Source organism: Euprymna scolopes, chromosome 19, assembly GCF_053919585.1.
Source record: "Euprymna scolopes isolate OS-2025 chromosome 19, ASM5391958v1, whole genome shotgun sequence".
Taxonomy (NCBI): domain Eukaryota; kingdom Metazoa; phylum Mollusca; class Cephalopoda; order Sepiida; family Sepiolidae; genus Euprymna; species Euprymna scolopes.
The window spans coordinates 72,769,130-72,792,912 of NC_136500.1; the positions used below are offsets into that span (position 1 = coordinate 72,769,130).

Genomic DNA, 23,783 nt, shown 5'->3' on the forward strand with positions numbered 1-23,783 from the left:
CAAATACAAGGGACATACTTATCTTCGTTTTCGCAACTTTAATGGCTGACGATATACTATTTTGATGAAAAACACTATAGCAGTTGTTCTACTCTATGAATTTTCGTAATATTTGGATATATTACTATTTTCTACAAAACAATTAAGGTGCTTTAAACAATACAGTGAAAAAAAAAGTCGATCTGTCAACTCTATCTTAGCAAGCACCAAAATTAACTTTCAAAATCATATTAAAAAAGGGGAAAATTGCAAATAACAAAATAACAGTTAAAAAAAAAAAAAGGAAAGAAAAACGAAACATTAAAACAAAAATAAATATAAAAATATTTCCAGTAATGCTGGGTAGGAATCATTAGTTGCTAATAAATGAATGTTTTAAAAGAAGCAACATTATTGAAATATGTTATTTTAGTTGCATCGCTTTAGATCAGTGGTTCTCAACCTTTTTTTACTCATGGACCCCTTTTCCCTTCTTTTTATCTTGGTGGACCCCTTCATAACTATTGGTCATAAGACAATCTTCTATTTTTCACTCATATAAATTTTGAGGTTTTAATAATCAAAGAAATATTATATAATTAAGATTTATTTTTAAATGAAAACTAATTTAATGCAAATAAAGTATTCTACACCAACTATAATAATTATGATAATAATGATAAGTTATAATAATAATCTAAATTAGAGTGATAATAGTTCTTTACCTGTGGACCCCCAGAAATATTCCACGGACCCCTAGGGTCCATGTGGACCCCGGTTGAGAACCCCTGCTTTAGATGATTGTTTTCGTTGTTAATTATTTATTTACTATGCAGGGCATTCCAAAAGTCTTGCGCACATTTTGACATTGAATCTCTCGAGAACTACTAAGAATATAAAAACACATCTGGTAGATTCAGAAAGCTTGAAATCTCAAGTTTTTCATGGAATTTCCAAAGATGTTCAGTGTGAGCACCACTGGTCACATGACACACATCAAGTTGACAGTCCAATTCCTGGCCAAACATATCCCAGCATTGCGTTGTCAATGGTTGCAACAGCTTCTGTTATTCGGGCCTTCAGCTCCTCCACGTCTCTTGGAATGGGAAGCACCACGGCCAGTCCTTTCACAAATCCCCACAAAAAAAAAAAAGAAAATCACAGGGTGTGAGATCTAGAGATCTGGGAGGCCAGGGCATGAGATCGTGATCATCTTGCCCAGATCGTCCAATCCATCTGTCTGGCAGTGTTGTGTTCAGAAACTGTCTACCCTGAGGTTCCAGTGTAGTGGTGACCCATCCTGTTAGAAAATGAAGTCATCAGATTCTTTCTCACTCAATTTATCCATTAACCTTGAAATGTAGCCAAGACTTTTGGAACACCCTGTATTTCAACCCGTGCACCCTCTGGTCTTCTTCAGATATGTTATTCACCTAACGATATTTGTCTCCTTCAATGTATTGATTATTTGCATATTGCATAATCACGTTGAAACACCGGTTCCTGTTAGATCACCGAAGTTAAGCAACGTTGAGCCTGATCAGTACTAAGATGGGTGACCATTTGGGAATTCCAGCTGCTGTATTGCTTTCTGCTTATCTTGGCATTGTTTCCAGTCGTCCTGGACTTCTCTTTGCCACTGGATTCAAGCAGAGCCGATTCAGGAACGGTGTGGTTAGAGATTGCGCAACCCTTGCCTCACAATTACACGTGTACCTACCCTTACGAGGGGTGTCCATTGTCTCTTGTGACTGAATGGAGGCATCGATTTGCATATTGTACAAGTTTATGTTTCATTTGTACTTAAATCCAATGAACTTGTTATTTTGATGTTATTTTTTCATTCTAATCAACTCCTATTAAGTCACTCTAGGATTAATTCGCTAATAAAATAGAATTGAATGATGAAAAATATTATGAGATGATTGGAGATAATGAATGGAATGAACAAAATGTGATTACTTGTGAGGGCAGTTTATAACAAGTGTTTGTTGACATTTGGATTTGAAGACGACCATATTACAGGGAAGAGACTCTTGTTACAAGTCCTATAGATTTTGTTGAAAAAAAAAACAAGGAAAAAAAGCAAAACAGAAATTCCCTTTGACGTTAGGCACACGGAGGGAGAAAGGAGAGTTTTTTGTAGTTGTGGTAGCAAACCGAGTTCTTAGAATCTACAAGTCAGGGAACACATTGGCTTAAACATTGTGGTAAAAATAAACACGGATGTTGAAGACAGTATTTGAAAATATTGAAGAAAAATATTTGGTAACCCACCATCCCCAAAAAATTCTGATAAAATGTTTGGTGCTACCAAATCAGGCTGTCTGAAGATACCGATTTCCTGATCTAAAATGCACCAAACATTGGCGTTAATTTTTTCTCTCTTCCTTTGCAAGACTTTATCATGTTCTGCAGAAACAAAATAAAAATTTTCTTCTCCAAAATAACCAAACCAAACAGTATGAATAAATATTTGAAAATATAAAGAACTTGAGGTATAAAAACTTTGACTAAAATTATTGGATTAGGCATTCACTAACCCGAAAAGGATTGATAGGCCATAAAATAAAACAACAAAACGCCAAAAAGATTATTAGAAAGATTGAAGAAATAATAATTATGAATTCTGTTACTTTTAATAATTTTTATGTATGTATGTATATATATATATATATATACTAACTGGCAGTGCTGCGTTGCCCGGTCATACAATACACTTAAACATGGTATTTTAATTTATGAAGGTTGCGTATGAATTATTATAAAATCAATCCTCTATTGATTATTATATATTAGCCTGGGTGCCAGACGTTGCCCGGGTGTTTGGAATTGTGTGTTGAGCAAAAAAAAAAAGTAGTAGTAGATAGGTTTGAACCCATATCACGAAGGAGGAAAAGAACGTGAAAAAAAGTGACGTCTTTGCTGTTGCATCCATCGCCAAACCGGAAGCAACGTAGGTTTAAATTAAGGCTAGCCAACCGAAAAGAGGGGATGACTTTCGAAAATATCGGAAAAAAAGCGCCCCCCTCTCTGTAGAAAAGTGCCCAGTTGAGGGTGAAAGAATTAATGTTTTTAGACAATTTTTTGATATTTGTCGTCCAAAGGGTAGAGCTTCAAAACGACATTAATCGCGTGAGAATCTGTCACCTCTGTCAAAAGTTTTAGGCAGATATACATATACATGATGATGATTGCAACGTCTTGTCAGACGAGTGCCACTCCCTCAGACATTTAAAATCCATGAGCCCAAATGCCTGAGGGAGTATCTATACAAAGATGATATTACAGAGTCTTAGCTTTGTACGACAGCTAAGTCTCTCTCTCGGTTCAAAATGTTGAGATCCAGCAACAAGCAAGAGCAAGATAGCCAGCAACAAATTAAACTGCAGACCAGCTTAATGCGGGTACTGGTCTCCCGCTTTATGGTTTTTTAAATCAGAGATTTGCTTCTCCTAGAAAGGTTGCCTTCACCACGGCTTACGGGAGCCCTCTCCACTCCAATACGCATATACACACACACAAATATACACGGTGCTAGTTGGCCGTTGACCCAGAAAAAGAGTTCATTCGCCCTTTGGAAGGTCTTGTTTTTAATCCTCCAGGGAGACTAGCCGCCCTCCTCACCAAACAAGTCTGGTGGGGGAACCAGTTTAGTCGCCGGTGACCCGACCATGAGGCAGGTAGTACTGGGTTACATGGTACCAGTAGTATATGACAGGACCTGACACAATACATATACATACATACATATATACATACATGCATACATACATTTAAAGAAACAGGTTAGATTTACATTATAGATTACAAGGAATAATTTGCCCGGTGAACTAATTTGCCAAAAAATAAAAAAGAAACAATAATAATGATGATAATGTCGTTTATCAAATTCCGTCTGTGTTTGTTTACAATATCATGTCAGCTGATATTTGGGCTTGACGATGAATTCCATGGAAAAGTCGCGTCTGATTAATGTTTAGTTTTAAAATATGCAAACGAATAAATGATTCTTTCATCGTAACTTGAACTCATTAATAAGAAAATATAAAATAAAATGGTGAGATATACCCGGGCTTGAACAGGGAATCATTCGATCTGTAATCGAATGCTTTACCACTAAACTATATTTCCAGATTATAATATTTTTTTTTTTTTAAGAAGAAATGATTTACTAAGATTTTATTATGTCCCTTGGCCAGTGTAACGTAAAATATTCCCCTGTAAAAAGTATTCTTTTTTTTATCTATAAGAGAGAAAAGCTATTTTTAAGATCGGATCTTTTCGATTTTCATCGGATGAATTTCTGTACAAAACATATCTAAAAAACACTACTAAACATATAAATTAGCTTTGTGTGAAATTTGCAAAAGATAGGCTCAGACGTTTCGGAACCTATAACGAAGGAACTCACACACACACAAAGTGACATATATATATATATATGTATATATGTAGTCATTGACATACAGTCCTGTTTAGTTGTATCACCACTCATCAGTGCCACTAGACTAGCGCCTAGAAACCATCGCGTTGATAATCGGCAGTTCTACCGATCGACCCACGGGAACGGTGCCCGCAAATAACCTCGCCAAATGTCTATTTTAAACAAACATTCGTCCACCACTTTTATAGTGCTCAAACGGCTTACTTATAAACAAACAGCGAGCCTCGCATTTTTCAGCCAATTAAGTAGCGGGTGAGATTATTTACGACAGTGCTCTACTGAAAGAGGGGGCTAAAAATATATTTGTAGTTATCGACATACACACACACACACACACACACACACATATATGTGTGTATATATATATATATATATATATATATATATATATATATATGTTCTACCGTGTCCCTGGTTAATTGTTTTATAAATAAAATTAATTAATAAAAAGTATTGTGTATGTATATATATTTTTTCCCCCTTCCTTTGGAAAACTTTATCATGTTTTGCAAAAACAAAAATTTTCCTTTACAAAACAACCAAACCAAACATCATGGATAAATATTTGAAGCCATAAAGAACTTGAAACATAAACCTTTCTATCAAAATTACCGAATTAGGAATTAAATAATTCAAAAAGGGTCGATGTGTCGTAAAACGAAACAACTAAACCGATAAAGTGTACTACTTTGTTTTCTTCTTCCCATAAACTGCTATTACATGAGAATTCGAACGATTTGTGCAGTATCTGGCCCCCTTGCTTACCCATGCATAAACAACAACACCCAACCTGAATCTACTGATTAAGTGTCACTTCTAGTCTCGTTTTATGTTGTCTATCAAACCTTAAATAAAAACACGCAACAAATATCGACTTTCTGATACAAACATGAAATGTTTTTCACCATAAGTTTCAGAATTTTTTTTTTTAGATGAGGATTGATAATTTATATTATTTGAATTATTTAGACTACTATTCTCATTTTAATTATTCTCACACTGTTTCGGAAGTTACATTGTTCCAAACATTCTGAAAATAGCAGTCTAAATAATAATAATGATATATACATATATATATATATATATATATATATAAAATTTTAGTCATTCAATAAATTTTAAAATTTATGACGTGAAATGGTTAACCCATTATAATATATATAATACTAAAAGTCTATGGATCTTGTATGTTTGCAATCAGATTTCCGGTTTTCAACATCCGGTTGCGCATGCGTAAATAGCAACGTCTTCAATCCGTTATTCCAATTCCGGAATTTTTATATCGCTTTTAATACAAACAATTTCATTTAATTTGATCAAATAGTTATTTATATATACAAATAATACATAGATTCATAGATAATTATAATATATATTATAAAATCTATTTATCTATGAATCTATTAATAATATGAAATATTACCCTATACAATTTATGGAAAGAAAACACCTCTCACTTTCCCTCTAATAGATTTCAACACTCCTACTCCCTCTGTTTTCGTTCCGTACGCGAGAAATAGTTACGTGTATGTGTGAGAGAGAGAAAAAGACAGCGATGTAAAACTGGATAGAGTTATCCCCCTTAACTAATGCAGACCTTTTTACTAGAGGGCGTTATTACAAAAAAATTTCTTTTTCTTCTTCCCATGTTTTTTAAAGTCGTCTGCTTACATTTCCAAACGGAAAGCTGAATCGGTAAATGCACACATTTCTATTACATTAAATAGTGTTTTCTTTTACACAATGGGTACTGAATGTTTGCTTAAATTAAATGAAAAAAGTTACATTTTATTTTCATTTTCTATTTAAAAAGCCATTATTAACATGTGGAAAGTGTTTTTTTTATTATTCTGTACTTTCAACTAACAATTTCATTTAAAAGATGATATATCAAAATTTGAATTTAACTATAATAAGGATTATGATACCTGTTCAGTGCATATTTACCTATAAGTATGACCAACCACTTATAATTCAGTAACTGTAATTTAAAAAAAAATAACAATTATAATAAACAGAACGACTCATAGAAATCTATCTATATTCTTTTTTCATTTTAATATACTTTCATAGAAATGCTTCTGTTATGTAAAAAAAAACTATTTTCTTTATGCCACAAGTGTCACGCTCATACATGAATTCCATAGCTAATATAACGTACTGACCCAACGGGTCACGGGTGGTCTAGTTATTTGCTAATATTTTCTCCTCTGAAGAGATGGTAGACATCGAAATCCTATAGGATAAGGAATTATAATATTTCAAATGTATTCTTTGTCTTACATAGAATAATAAAAATCTTTTGATTTGAAATTTAACCATTTCACGTCATAAATTTTTTAATTTATTGAATGACTAAAATTTGATTTATTTGCTCTATTTGGTATATCGAGCAATTCTTATTTAGATGGGATAGTACTTATAGAATATTACTGCCAGTAATATTTTGTAAGACTTATAATCACAGGTTTCCATACCAGTTGATTCTTAGATAATTTTATTCTGAAGTATATATATATATATATATATATATATATATATATATATATATATATATACATACACTAATTATAATTAGATAATGATTATTTTTTATACGTTAGTGTTTCATGATAACACAATCATCAGTGCAGGGATGACAATAAGAGTGTTCTAACAACAAGAAGTTATAAACTTTGTATAAACGTTAGTTGACTGCCTCTTAGTTTGTACTTCCAAGACAGTGCCCATCCTTAAATATTCTTAAAGAGGCTTGATAATTATAATCAAATAATAATTATTCTTTTATACCTTCATACACTAGTATTTCATGCTTACGCAATCATCAGCATATTATATATATATATTAAAAGGTATATTTGGTAAAAAAAAAAAAGAATAAAGAGTGCTCAATACGTTAGTTGAGCTGAATATGTTTTTCATGGTTTCAACCTCGATTGTTTCAATAGACGTGAAAGATTTTCCGTCTATATCATCAGATGATTCAAGTTAAAATAAAAAGGTAATATATTGTTTTTATATATGGATATAAAAAGCCAGGAGAGTGAAAGTAAAGGATAGAGAGGGAGGTGGGAGGGGGCAAAGACACTAGAGAAAAAATAAAAGATAGAAAAGGAAAAAAAAAATATATATATATATATATATATATATATATATATATATATATATATGAATTAAGTTCAAAATTTTGTAGAATATATATATATATATATATACATATATAAGTGACTTTGTGTTTTTTTTTTAAACGGGCTCCATCAAACTACTCTGTCAATTTTTGGTCTACAGACCTGAAATTTGATGTATAGGGGATTCGAACCTGTACAACAAATTATATATTGGGTACAATATAATAATATATGGAGAATTTGCTTTATAATAATAAATACGAAATCTGCATGAATTAAAAAATCATATTTAAGCATATTGTACAACCGGGAAATGCCGGGTGGAATGCTAGTAATATTTTATATAGGCACCCTTTTAATAATTTTCATTTTCTGGGGTTAAAATAAATTTATATTTGATAATTATTTTTTTTGTAAATTTAATATTGAATATTTGAAATCACAAATGCAATGTAAAAAAAATGAAACTTTTAATATCCTATTTTAAAAAAAAAAGATGGTAGCAATCATTTATTTCGTAAAATGTAAGCCATCCTCCCCAACATCAATCATAATTTTACTTTGCCTACTTATCTATCTATCTATATTATTATCTATTATATATATATTATATAGGAATCACTTTGTGTGTATGTGTGTGAGTTCCTTCCTCATAGATTCCGAAATGGCTGAGCCTGTCTTTTGCAAATTTCACACAAAGCTAAGTTATAGGTTTGGTAGTGTTCTTAGATATATTTTATACAGAAATTCATCTGATAAGTTTCGAAAATCGAAAAATCCTACCTTAAAAATAGTCTTTCTTCTCTTATAGATAAAAAAAGAATTTTTATAGGTAAGCATTTTATGTTACACCGATGTAATCTTGGCCGGTGTAACATAAAATATTCCCCTGTAAAAATTATTTTTTTTATCTATAAAAGAAGAAAGACTATATTTAAGATTGCCAAGCGCAAATATCAGCTGACGTGATATTGTAAACAAACACAGACGGAATTTGATGAACGACATTATCATTATTATTAGTTTTAACATTTTTTTTTTTGCGAATTAGTCCACTGGGCAAATTATTCCTCGTAATATATAATATTCAATAGAGGATTGTTTTTATAATAATACATATGCAATCTTCATAAATTAAAATATCATGTTTAAGTATATTCTACGACCAGGAAACACCGGGCTTCCAGCTAGCATATATACATATATATATATATATATATATATATATGAGTAAAATAATTGTGAATTATCAGTTTCAGAAGGAAAAACAAACAAAATCAACTTTTGATTTTGTTTGTTTTTCCTTTTGAAACTGATTGATAATTCAAAATTACGAATCGTTTTACTCAATATTAATATAGCTCTAGAATACATATACCTATTGAGCTTAATATATATCTACAGTACTGTGGGCAATGTTCTTTTAAAAGTATTAATACATTTATTAATACATTAAAATAGACTCTGCTCTTTAGACTCCAGGTCTAATTCCATCTATAAAATATAGAACATAATGTATATATATATATATATATATATATATATATATATATATATATATATATATATATATGACCTTGTCTATATGTGTGCAGAATAGTCGTTATCAAGCTACTGTCAATTTTTGATCTACAGACTTGAAACTTGATATATTGAGGATTCGGACCTTTGGAACAAATCTGATTTGTTTTTTAGCTAATAAAAATAGCTACTAAGGGGTCAAATTTGAAAAAAAAAAAAAAAAAAAGGAATTTTCCAAGTGTAAACGTGTATATTCCATGCAAAAATATATTTATACGTTTAACTACGTTAATTTTTAAAGTTTTGATATGCATGTGAATTTAGCTCAGATGATAACGAAGAACATTGGAAAGTTGCATCCTTCGGTTTCGATTCTAGCTGATGGCACCCAAATCATCACTACTATATATTGGGTACAATATAATAACCAATAGAGTAATCTTCATAAATTAAAATATCATATTTAAGTCTATTTTATAACTAGACAATGTCGGGGCAGCCAGCTATAGTTATTGCTATAATAATAAAATTTCATGACCACGTCTTGTGTCTCCATTTCTTACCTCTATGTAACTTTACACATTATTTTTTCAAGGGTCACAGAGTTATTTTTTTATTTATTTTTTTTTTTTACAAAGGAGTTACCATTTATCAAGGCCCGGAAGTCACTCAAAGATAAAAGTTAATAAGTATACATTAGTCAATGGGACAGTATCGTAGTAATCGTTAGTAGTGGACATTTGGTAAATTGGATTACTTAAGGGGACGGCTCATCAAGAACTTGTTTACATTGGACTTGAAGACAACCATATTGTAGTCAGCTGGAAAGCGGGAAATGGAAAAGAGTTCCACAGGCGTGCAGTTCTTAGAAAGAAGTTTTGTTCATTGATTCTACTTTTAGGTTTAGGCACAGATAATGAGGGGGAGGAAATTATTGATACTGGTTTCAACTAGATGAGTGTGTTTTATGAAAGTTTGGTGACGAAGGGCCCATAGATTGAAGCTCAGACGAGCACCTGCCATGAAAATAACGATAAATCATAGACAAGCTCGCAACGCCTCTTCTGTGGGAAAGAGACTGCAGGGAAAAGAAAAGGGCATCCCCTCCCCACTAGGCTGTGAAGTCTAATTTGATCTATGTCAAAGCAGAATAAGGTCTTTCTAGCAGCTCCTGCTCAGATGTGGCAACAGTATTCCATCCTTGGACGTACTTGGTTCTTATGCAGGTAGAGAATTGCATTCTTCTTTTTTTTATTATTATAAATAAACAAACTAAAATGGCTGACTTATTTACAAAGAAACAAATGCATTATGGTGAATTTAATTTTGTGAATACATTACTATATTTTAATAGTATTTAAAAAATCTTGTTAACTGTATTAATAATAAAAAAGGTTTCATTTTTGTTACAGGTTGATGTTATTTAATATTTCTAAAATTGTTATTTCATTTGTCTTGTAGAATACTGAACAAGTGACAGCAATGTGTCGAAATCCCAATGAACCTTACCAGTTTGGAGATGCGCCTTCCAGGCCATTGTCTGAAGCACAGAAGTTAAGGAAGGTCATCATGGAACTCTTGGAAACAGAGCGTGCCTATGTGAAGGTAAAAAACAATGTCCTTTTTCTATGGTGTATCAAACCTTTTTGGGGATACTTAATACCAAAATAATACCTAATGCAAACGATGTATTGCATACAATTTAAGTGAACACAAGTCGCAATTTTTCTCACATCTGAAGGGGAAATTGCAGATTCATGCCTTCCCTATGAGCATTGGTGCATAAATGACTACAATAGGTCTAATAGGATTTGAATTCAGCAAAGTTCATTCCATAGTAAGCGAGGGTATCCATTAGACCAAATTAAGACATACACAAGCTAAGACTGATCTAAAACCTGATCCAAGGTTGCATTTTAACACTTACCGGTAATTTATGGTAAACTGCTGAAAAAAAGTGTCCAGCAAAGCGAACGTGATTAGCCAATCAGCAATCAGCTGTCAGGAGATGATGTTTTCGTTTACAGGCAAAAATAATTTTTCTGATATTTTTCTAGAAAAAATTTTTTTTTTCAATACTAGTTATTTTTGCGAACAAAATAATTTTTTCAATACAAGTTATTTTTGCGAACAAAAAAGGTTTCGTCATTACAAAAGAAAAAAAAAAATCTTATTTTATTGAAACTTTTCTTACAAAAAAAAAAATATATTTTTTAGATACTTTCCATTAAAAGAAAAAAAACATTTGAGTTTCGTTTATAGTTGTTTCCATGTTTTTGTCTTTGAAATATTTGTTTAAAATATTTTTTTTAATATACATTTTTTGAAAAAAATCTTTCATATAATTAAACTTACAGTAAGTCTTATCTTATTGAGTTAAAGTTTTGTTTTTAGCGTTTTGAATTTCTCGTCTAGCAGTATTTGCATCGGCTTTTTTCAGCTGTTTATCATGAAATGCCTGAAGATATCGACACAGCCTTGGATCAAGTTCTAGATCAGTACCTACGAATGGGTCAAAAGACTGCTTTATTCTTTTTTTGCTTTTTTTAATATTATTATTGGACTTAAATATAAAAAGTTAACAGAGTTAACCACAGTTAAACATACACTTAAAAAGAGAGGGAAAAACAAATAAATGTTACCAAAGGCAAGATAAGTTACGCTTTTATCTACATTGTATAATTTTGTATTTTTAACTTATTATAAAGCATTTTTTGGTCCAAAATAAAAAGAGTATCCTTTCTGTTCAGTTAGAATGAAAAAAAAATATATATATATAACTGTCATAATCATTGCATTGAGACCCTTGATAATAGCTCAAAAAATCTAAAATTAAACAGAATACTAGTAGAACATTGCATTTTTATACGATTGGTGACATTGATGGGATGCGTTTCTTATAAACTTAGTTTGTCAGCATCCAAGGAAGAACTTATAAAGTGATTTGAAAGGATTTTTGAATGCTGACTGAGCTGTTATCGCCAGTCAATGTTTATTCAGTGAAAAATCACAACAGACGTCACAGTTATGTTTCCTGTGCATGTAGATTAGCACTAGTTTGCATATTGCAAGACAACTAGACCCATATTTTACATACAGCATCTAGTATTTCAAAATGGTCATCCATTTAAGTACCTGATTAAAGTTGCTAAGAACATAAAAGCAGTGCAAGAGGATCCAGAAAATACAGCGGACATATACAGGGTGACCCCCCCCCCAAAAAAAAACGGGCTCCAACTTTAATTAGGCCCCGTTTCTTAGTATTTTGTTTGAATGAAATGAAACTTTGGTCATAACTAGTTTATTATATTCAAAACATCACATCAAAACACTGGGGTCTTTGCCCTTTTTTTCTCTCCGTTGACTGTAAAATGCTCAGAAAACCAATTGAATGTCCTCTGTTTTTTTTTTTGTTTTTGGTCACCCTGTACTATCTTCTATTCTGCAGTCTACAACAGATCCTGCCAAATTTTACATGGACTACTATACAGGGTTTTTTTTTTTTTTGTTTATATCTATGCTGTAGTCAGGGTAAAACCATAAAAAGCAGTGAGGGTGCGCCCAAAAAAGACAACTGATGCATATTTTCTTCTGTTTTGCAATCTGCAACAAATCCGACTTACTTGTACATAGATCTCTACACTTTAGATGTGCTGAAATTATTGTAATGATGAAGAATATTACCAGAGGATTGAAACTAAAGAATAAAATGATTGATTACTTATCAGAACGGTTTATGATTAGTATTTGATGACATTGGGTTTGAAGACAACCATGTTACAGTCTGTTGGGTAGCAGTCACATGGTAACATGTTTCACAGATGGGAAGTTCTTGCTCTAGGTATGTTTGTTATCTGTGCTACAGTTATCGCAGCAACAACAACAAAAAAATCAAGACAAGTCGAAAAAGAGAGTTGATAGTATACTACTACTACTACTGCTACTGCTACTAATAATAAAAACAACTTATAGTTAAAGTCTTTATCAATTTCTACTTTTTTATTATGCCCCTCTCTTCGGAAATAATAGAATTCAGCAATGGTAACTCTTTTAGAAGAAAAATAAAATAAATCATCGGTCTTTTCAATTAATCTAAAACCGTTCTGAAAAAATCACATCGAAGCAGTCCAGCATGAGTTGAAAAATACACTCAATAGTATACTTTCTCATATTTCTTGTTTGAGAATAGACGCAACCATTTTGGGTATTATTTAATGTCAACAAAATATGCATTGTTTAATTAATTGAACCAAGTTACCAGTAGCTGGAGTGAGAGATTCATACTTTTCCCTATGATTTTGTAATATAAGTAAATGCAATAGATTCTGATTAGATTTTGACCGATTCCATAACCAATAAAAAAGATAGCTGATAGCATAATTTCTTCTATTCCGCAGTTAGGAACAGATCTAACCTTCTTGTGTGAAGACCTCCAGACATATTTGTTATTATTTTTGGATTCACTGTAGTTATGGTAAAATATGGTAATAAACAATAATGTTAAACATTAATAGAGAGGTATACATTAAAGTAGAAGAAAATATACTGTCGGCTGTCTTTTTTGATATCTCCTGAACTGCTTTTTTTCTTCTACTTTAATGTATACCTCTTTATTAATGTTTAACATTATTGCTTATTGTGATGTAGTTATGGTAAAAACATAAAGGTAATCCAAGACGAATGAGAAAATACAGCTGACATATATTTTCTTCTATTCTGCAGTCTAAAACAGATCTGGACCTGCTCATTTTTTGATGCACTATCACCATTGTAAAAACATAGAAACCATCCAAAAGTATATGTTCTTCTATTTAGCATTTAATAACTCTAAACTGAAACATTTTAATGTCGTTTTTTTTTTCCAGGATCTTAATGTCCTAATCGAACGATATTTAAATCCCCTGAAGGCAGAGACACTCTTGACATCGGATGAGATAATGCAGTTGTTTGGTAACATCCAAGAGATAGTCCAGTTCCAGGAACAGTTTCTCCAAAGTTTAGAGGAAGCTGTTGAGCTCGGGGGTGATTTCTTCACTCTTGATGACCCCAAAAAATTCCGGGTAAGTTCAATAACAGAACAACTGCTACTACTACCACTACAAGATGCTGAGAATCACTGGAACTTTTTCCTTCCTATTTCCGCCTGCACTTGGCATGTCTCTTTCATACCTTTCAATTATGCTGATTGGGTTCTTTCGGTCTTTCGTTTTTTGTTTTTTTTCCTTTTCTTTTAATTAAGGATTTGAGGAATTACTTTTCAAACCAAATACTCATTTTACTTTTCTTTTATAGCTAATGTCTTTTTTGTCAATTTCTACTTTTTAATCCTGCTTCTCTTCAGAGATTATTCCGTAATAGAATTTAACAATGGGATTTTTGGGGAAAAGAATAAAGTAAATCATTGCTCTTCCCAGTTTAAAAACCTTTTTGTAAACACCAAAAGTTTCATAACATTAAAACCAACGTTATCCTTTATTACTATACATCTTTTGCATTCATTTTTATAATCATAATATCTTTTTTTAAGATACTTTACGATAACATATTTAACTAGTAGAATACACATCCCACAACAGGTAAAAAAATGTCACTTATAGAACAGTTTTGGACCTCTTTTATGTTCCCTTACGAAGATTAAAATCAAGATATAATGATACTTTACCTTATGTCTATAAACCATACTCTAATTTTGATTAAGATCGATTACATGATTTTGATTCTAGAATATGTCTAAAAATTAAGGCTTAAGGGATCTTATGAAGTTGAAATTCAGGGAATCTTGCTAAATTTCTGTGAAAATGAATCAGATTAAATGCAAATTTGAATTTTCAAATGGGAAGCAAGGTCTATATTTATGTCCCTTAGAAACATTTAAAAAAAAAACTCCAAAAAGAAATTGAAATTTTGGGGAATATTTATTAATTGATGTTTAATATTGCTAAAATTTCACAAAAATTAAAGGCATCTGAATTTACCCAAAAGGATTCCGTCCCACTTATACCTCCTTTTCATAAAACTAAATATAGCCCACATCTGAACCCCTTTTGCCGAGTAGAACAATAAAATTGTCACCCTAAAGAAAACAACGCTGCAGTTTTATTTTAAAACTTTTATTGAAAAAAATCAATTCAGGTAACTTGATTATGTAGTAGAGCTGACATCTATTCAATGTTAGCCTCAATCACCACCTTGATACAGATCCAGAATGGGGGCATGCCTTTTCCACAAGCGCCAGCAGGAGCTTGGCGAATACTCAGTGGATGTCGGCAATCAGGCTGGCTTTGGTGTTGTAGGCGGTCATGTTGATAATGTTCTCAACGTATGACCAAACAAAGTAATCAAGCGGGGTAGGAGGTGAGAGAAGGGTACAAAGTCATAGCACTCCTTCTAAAGCCAAGCCTGGGTCTCTTTGGACTTTTGGGCCAACGCTGAGTCCTGCTGCGACACCCAGGGTCAGCCTGATTACACTAGGGGATCACCACACTCTTCAGCACATCCAGGTACACTTTGGTGTTGATTTTCAAGCTCATTTTAAAGATGTGAGGTGGCATGATGTGGCCCTCACTTGAAACCACACCAAAGACCATAACCGTGGATTGTCCGATGCATTGAGCTGTGCCCTCAAGCATTGAACCGTCTGAATATGCATTTTGAAGGTGCTGACAATGGTCCTGTTGTCATAACTTGTATCGGTAGAGAGCATGAGTTGTACAGCGACACACCTCCGATCCTGCTCGTTGAACATTGTGTCATTTTCAGACATGATAGAAGGTTCCTATCGCTCTTGGGATTTGTATGCAACTGGCCAACTTGTAGATGATCTGCAACAAAAAAAAAAATCGGTTTTCATCAAACGCAAATGGAATCACGTAGCCTTTTCTAGGGCGACGATTTTATCGTTCCACCCTGTATTTCAAAATTCATAAAGATCGGTTAATTAGTTTAGGAGTGAATCTACAAATACAAGTACATGGACCTAACTTCATAAAGATAGAAAATAAAGAATCTTTCCCATTACATCTGTTTCATCACCTAATTACAATCACGATATTCCAACATTATTTCATTTTGATTTCTTATATACATTCAATTCAGAATTTAACAGCAAAAATATCCTATTTCGCCAAGAACAAATTAAGTTTAAGATCAAAAATAATTCCATGTATGACTCCCCCCCTTCCCCAATCACACACATTTGCTTGTAAGATACTAAGTGAATATTGTAAAAATTCTTTTTCATAACTTGCAAACGATATATCATTTTTATCTATGTTTTCTCTCTCCCATCTGACCCTGCTGTGTTTCGCCAAACAAATTGTTGTCTGCCCCTTTTGTCTTCTTATCCATTTCCGCTGACCTTTGATCTGTGAATGGGCGCAACGGCCAAAATCTATACAAAATCCGCCATTTTCTTCCCCCCCCCCATTCAATTTCGAAACGAATGAATTGCTTTGTGCATTCATCTTTATTCTGCCGCATTGTTCGTCTTGTCTTCTTCATCCTTGCATGATGATTGCATTTTATGGATTCTACACTCGCCATACATGTGCTACCATTTATTTCAAATCCTCTGCTTTATTCGTTTTCAAAAAAATCCAAAGCAATAAGCATCAAAGTTGGGACGGATACATCGGAACTTTCCTCTTTTATTGCCAGATGATAGCAACAAAACCTTTTACTTATTTTGTTTACGATATTAAAATGTATAATTGACTGAAGAAATCATTGCTTTTCTTGATTATTCAGGCCAATGCTCTCATTTTGGGATTTTTTTTTTTTTTTTCAAAACGTTTCAGCCGATGTAACCTCCAACCTTCTTCGGGTGTATCTTATTGAACTTGAGAATCTGTACGGAAGTTCAAACAGAACCCTTTATTTAATCTACAAGGGTAGCGTGCTCTCATTCCATCAGCCGTGGCCGGATAGAAGTCTTAAGTAATTTACAATTGTATTCTTAGTATCACCCACATTGAAGATTAAACCTTCAAAAGAGTGTCACTTACGACTAAATTTAACCAAGTACTTCATCTACTATGCCATAGGTCATTGTGAACAATTCTAGTATGAATTTTGTGAACCGTAAATCTATTTTTGACAAAATTTTGATGAGATGCATGTGAAGAACGTGAGACGAAACGTTGTGAAAATAACACTCAAGATGAGAACAGTAATCTTAATAATTGAAATAATCCAAATTATCAGTCATTATCTCAAAAATTCAGAATCCTTAATATTTTTCTTTGACTAATTACAACTTCGGCGCTTCTACACTATCAGAACAAAAATTTCGGAAATCATAATCATGAATTTCACATGAAAACAATGGTATCTATGTATTCCTCATATTTTTAAGAGGATTATATCCAAAAATTACGAAAATCAATAAGGTAGAAAATTATTATGGAAAATAGAAAATAGAATTTGAAGAAAACGATTGTATTTGCTTATGTAAAACACAGGAGAGTTCAAAAAGGAGGTAATTTTCCGTTTCAATTTAAACAAGATAGCCACAAGTTTTCACCTGCTAACATGATTAAAGTTTTGTTTTTTAATAATTCAGTAATATTCAGGTAATTTCGACTGCATAATTTGGTAGCTAAGATTGTAACTTATTAAAATTGACAAAAAAAAAAAAAAATCAGTGGAAACTATTGTTTTTTTTGTTTTTTTTAATATGAAAACTCCATTTATCGACTACAAAATTTCGTTCCGATAGTGTAGAAATGCCACAACTTCTTATTGGTTCTGTCAAGTAGAAAGGGTTTTTCTTGCACTTTTTACAAAGCAAAGTGTCATTTCATTCACAAGAAGCAATAGAAGTTCAGTCATTAATTCTTGATAGCACATGAGTAAAATAAAGTAAATTGAAATTACGACAGAAAACAAAAAAATGACAAAATTGATTGGTTAGTGAGATTTTAAAATTATTTCATTAAAAAGTTTACAAACCAATCAAATTTAGGTAACATTTTCGATCATTTATCATATAAAATACAGGGTGACCCCCCCCCCCAAAAAAAAAACGGGCTCCAACTCTAATTAGGCTCTGTTTCTTAGTGTTTTGTCCGAATGAAAGAAACTTTGGTCATAACTATTTTATTATATTCAAAACATCACATCAAAACACTAGGGTCTTTGGCCTTTTTTTCTCCGTTCTACAGCATATGCTCCAGATAGCCTCCATTTAACTTTTGTCTTTTTGGGGGTCACCCTGTATAACAAGAAAATGAATAAGTTAAAAAAAAAAAAAAAAAAAATGTAAAGACCAATTATTATTTATTCATTTATTTAAAACTCATATTCACCCCAAACAAGACAAATTGCCACCGAGACCTAAGGGGCTACTGTGAATTAGGGACCATGCCTACAGGGGCAATCTAAGTGGAGATTTGAGCAGCGAGATGTCTGTTCACATATTTAAATTTCTTCATGTTAGTACGGCTGAGGAAGTAGAAAACAGGGAGGGAATTTTAAACTCTAGAAGTTCGTGAGAAGAAACTTTCAGAGCGGAAAGTTCTTCAGCATCGAGAGACCTCCAGAGTGAAATCATAGGGTTTTGCTGCTAGTCGGAGGTATTTATGTTGAGGGGGGGGGGGCTACTAGTGCTATGAGTTTGTGGGGGGACATGCTATTAAAGTATTTGTAAAACAGGCATAGAAATGCAACATTGCAGTGATGGGACAGGGGTTGGAGCTTGGTTGACAGTGCGAGATTAATAGAGAGAGACTAGCGAGTCATGCACCGGCCCATATGTGGCAATGATATTCCATGCATGGGCGAATGATGGCTTTGTAGAGATATAGGACAGTGTCAAGTGTGATAATTATAATTATCTGCCATATTTATTTATTTATTTTTATTATTTAATCAATTTCTTGTTCAAATGATCTTAGCAATTCTTTCCTCGTTTAATGTCACTCAATAATCTGCCATTATTATTTGTTTTAGTTTTTTCTTTGATTCAAAGTCACATATTTTTGAACAAAGATTAAAATTTCATCTACATTTAAAAAGAAACAAACATTTAAATTATGAAAATTCATTAATAGCTTTTTGTTTGTTTTGACGACAACAACAACAAAAATGCGATAATTATCTAGTATTGGTTTCCCAAGGAGTTTGGTGGTAAGAATTCATTGTTTTAGCAGTCAGAGTCTGTGAAAACTCGCTGATTCTGGATCAAAAGAAAGTGATATACTTTTTTCCTAGGCGTTTTGGCATTGAGCAAAGTGTAGTATCTGTTCTGATATGACACTTTATCTTTTCGGTTGGTGAAGAAGAAATCCTTCTAAACTGGGGCAAATTTTATTTTGTCTCAATTCAGAATGAATCTTTAAGAGTAGGTAGATTTTCCCTCCATGTTCAAAATTGACCTTTTGTCTAACTTTGGCTTCGTGAGGAGGCAAATAAATAAGCTCTTAATAATGATGGGGATAATTTGATATCTTTCTAGAGATTTTGAGGAATACACAGAACGTTGAAAAACATATGTCTTCTTTAAAATTCAAACTATATATATATATATATATATATATATATATATATATATGTTTAAAATTTAACAGTTGAAAAGACCAGACTAGTGCAAAATTGATTTTAATAGCCATTTCTATTTATTAAAATTAAATCGAAAGTTTTTTTTTTTTTTTTTTTTTTTTTTTTCAAATAGTAAAATATTCTTCTTCCGGAAATACATATTTTTTTTTTTTTTCTTTTTCGTGTCATGGTGGAGGAGCTAACTCCTGGCACGTTCTCAGAGGTTGGAAATTAAGGCTAGAAGACATTTAAATGTTCGATAACAGTTGGTTATACGCATGGATCAGAATAATAATAGGAAACCCACTGTTTGCGAAACACTCAATATTATTATCGAGTGTTTCGCAACAGTGGATTTTTCATTAATAAATAAATATAAAATAAAAAATAAAAATCTTGATATTGAAAATTTATTCAAATTTTCAAAAAATCTTATAAAACCTATAAAGAAGGTATACAAAATTTTAATTATTCAACAAGGAGTACAAATAAAACAAGAAAAGCCTTATTCCATGGAGTTTTAAAGAATGCAATTTTTCTCATCAGAAGGAAGAGGTTTGCCAAATATACAAAATATTTTGATACGCATCACAGGAAACAAATAATATGAAGTTTATCATATTTGCGTAAAAAAAGTCATTTAACAGTTTGAGACAGATTATAGGGATTCAAGGAGATTGAGAAAGCAAGAAACGGGAAAAAAGAGAGAAAAAGGATATGATAAAAATCCAATGAGAAAGATGGTAAAAACCAGAACAGGAAAATCCGAAATGGGTTTCTTGAAAATCCATTGGTAATCCATGAGAAAACAGAAATATAAATATAAATGTCGAGGGTAAATTGGAGCTTCAAGAATAGTAAGTTATGAAAATGCATGGCAATTAAGCTACACAGCATCTATTGTGTTTCATCTCCATAGAGCAGGTATCAGCAACTGATTCAACCTGGTGGGCTGAATAGTGTTATAATGTCAGGTCGTGGGCCAGATGAAAGCCATTAATGAAAAATTTAAAAAACTTACTTATGCAGACCTCTGTCAACATAAATATTTAAAACCATAACAAAAACATTGACAAATCAGAAAAACAAAAAATCGAAAATTAAAAATAAAACACCTAACAAAAATTAGTTTTCCTCAAGGAACGTCAAAATGATTTAAAGTTTAAAAAAAAAAAATCATCTGACGACGCAAAATAGATGAAATTATAACGTGCATGTTTGAAACTGTTATTGAAAATATAAACACAGGACCCATTGAAAGATTACAGCAACTTACATAGGGTAGATGGTAAGGGTAAGCAATAGGTGGTCACTGTTAAAGAAACAAAATAGAAATCCTACTGAGACAGCATTGTTACTTTTGAAGCTGTCCTTGCTTGTCTGTCGCCGGTTAGTCAGTGAAATGAGCTCTCAGTTTTTGTTCTATGTTTATTTTTAATTATTTTTTATTTTTATTTATTTATTTATTTATTTTTTTTACACAGAAATGTAGGTGATTGGGTTTTGATTGTATTTCTGCATTCATAGTATTCAAATTTGGTTTGGTGAATCAGAGAAAGATAACAGCAGTCATTTTGTTGAATTCGTCTCATGTTAAAAATAGTCATTGGTAATCAGGCTTAAGGGCTGGTCAAAATACTTTTGTGGGCTCGATGCGGGCTGTAGGTTGCCAACCCTTGCCATCGAGAATCGTCAGGATAACAATTCCTTATCGAGATGAAACTTGGAAGATTTTGTGTAGCTTAATTTTTCATAACTTATTCTACTTCTTCTTCTTCTTCTTCATATTATTATTATTATTATAGGGTGTTGATTTTAAAGAAGACTGATATGCTTTTCAAGGTTCTGTGTATGGCTACCTAGTTCTGCTTACATATTGAGCACTGTTCAAATACTGAAAATCGATACATAAAATATTATTTTATGTGAATACATGAAATAATTATATATAACTAGCTTAGGTGCCTGGCGTTGCCTGGGTGTTTGGAGGTTTGTATTGAGCAAAAAAAAAAAGTAGTAGTAGGCAGGCAGGTTCGAACCCGTACCGCGAAGGATGAAAAGAATGTCAAAAAAAAAAAAGAAAAAAAAAGTGACATGTTTGCTGTTGCGTCCATCGCCAAACCGGAAGTGACGTAGATTTAAATTAAGGCTAGACAATTGAAAAGAGGCGCTGACTTTTGAAAATAGCAGCGAAAAAAGCGACACTTCCCTGTAGAAAAGTGCCCAGTTGAGGGTAAAGAAATAAATGTTTTTAGCCAATTTTTCGATATTTGTTGTCCAAAGGGTTGAGCCTCAAAATGATACTGATCTCATGAAAATCTGTCGCCTTTGTCGAAAGTTTTAGGCAGACATACAAACATAAACAGACAGGTTAGATTTATATTATAGATCATTGCTATTTCTTGACAGAAGCTTGCCATCTCTTCAGAGTGATGTAGAGCGTCCATGCACATGTAGATGGCTCTTTAAACCAGCTACACTCTTGCAAAATCGTTCACAAAGGTGACAGGGAAACTTGCCAGTATTTGGTGTTGTTTGTGATGGGACTTCATCATGCACCTTTGAAAATCTTATCAAAACATTTACTGGATTAGAGACGAAACCAGATATATGACAGCAATATTTGCGTGGTCTGGGAAGCAGCACAGCTTTATACAATTGTTGTTCATGCCTGGCATTGTGTGACCTCACATGGTTTACTAAACTGGGTTTAGACAGAAGGAATCTGCCACAGATTGTGCATTTCAGGTCTTGTTGCAATTTGGCAGGAATTGCAGATTCATCCTGCTTTCTAAGGGTGTATATATATATATATATATATATATATATGCACATGTACTTTAATTTTGTATTTGTTCACATTCAAATAAGGCATATTACTATTGTAGCATAAAAGGCTACTGTGATAAACATCGGGTTTTGGGATATGGGGTGGCGATAGGGAACCTAGTTACTAGTAAAAGATTTCTAGCATTTGTGCTTTCAACTCCACGACTCAACTATAGCAACATTATTTTGTTTTGTTTTTTTTTGTTTTTTTTGTACAACAACAACGTTCATCTGCCTGAAAATTGTGCAGCAGTCAACAAGGGCATCTTTTAAACAGATTTTAATATTTGATGAGGTACAAGATAAACAGTTATTATCGTCAGAACTTATCAGACAAAAATCATTTGAGCTATATCATTAGTTTGTGCCAATTTCCTTATCTTGGTTATTTTAATTATTTTTTTTTTTGTTTATTATTTTACACAACTTTTGGCTGTGTGCAATCCAGCCTTGTTTATGGTGTCTTTTGTGTTATGGAAAATCTTTATGGAAAGAGGGGCGGGGCGTCAACAAATAACGAGTAAATTAGTCCAAATGCATGACATCCAGTGGAATTCTGTGGCATCTCTGCAATCTCTGCATTCTTTAAAAATAAATTCTAACCTCTTTGTGCATTCGCAAAAAAAAAAAAAAAAAAAAAAAAAAAAAAAAAAACAATAACGCTAAATCAATTTTGAATTTATTAAATGAATAATAGAATCAAACGCTATAAAAAGAGAATAATGGAGGAAAGTTCTTTGTTTCTGAAACAATTCTTTTTTTAAAACTCATTCGTGTAATCAAATTGTGTCTACATTTCTATATTAACGCTCAGTTCATAGAAAAAAGAAAAGAAAAGTAATCTCCATCTGACGACCTGAAAAGGTCAAAACAACTCCCCCACCCACCACCACCACCACCATTTTGAAGAAAGACAGTGTATAAAACTTGTTTTCTTAGCTTTTGTCATTATTATTTCCTCATTTGTACCATTTTGCTTAATGTCACATAAAAGCTTCACATTGTGAGTGTTTCGAAGCTTCTGTTAAAAACATTTTCATCTCGTTTATGACTGTTATTTCTTTATAAGTGAATTAAATACTGAAAGTGAGTTAAGCAAAAATGTTAACTTTCTATGTTCTACTCTGGCTATAAAAAATATAAGAAACCTTTACATTTCTTTTGTGTCTATGGTTCTGATAATCTAAGAATGGAATAGCAACCACATTTCTAAATAATAAATCAATTAAATATTCAGTGACCACTAAAAAAAATGCCACCCATGTAATCGTTAAAGCAATTCACAATCTTTTCTGCAATCCAATCATATTTGTCACAGAGAAACTTCAACTGAATTGTCCACC

The 23,783-nt window shown here is 32.3% G+C and overlaps 1 protein-coding gene and 1 pseudogene across 16 annotated transcripts in view; both read left to right on the forward strand.

The window, feature by feature from the left end:
* The window catches only part of LOC145303663 (protein still life, isoforms C/SIF type 2-like), a 1,026,311-nt gene that overhangs the window by 955,976 nt on the left and 46,552 nt on the right, over positions 1-23,783 (forward strand). For all 16 annotated transcript variants that reach the window (XM_080145246.1, XM_080145250.1, XM_080145247.1 and 13 more), the window contains 2 exons: positions 10,537-10,680; positions 13,941-14,135. In XM_080145246.1, the coding sequence (XP_080001372.1) occupies positions 10,537-10,680; positions 13,941-14,135 (339 nt within the window). The remainder of the gene's footprint in view (positions 1-10,536; positions 10,681-13,940; positions 14,136-23,783) is intronic.
* On the forward strand, positions 1,450-1,567 carry LOC145240616 (5S ribosomal RNA; annotated as a pseudogene).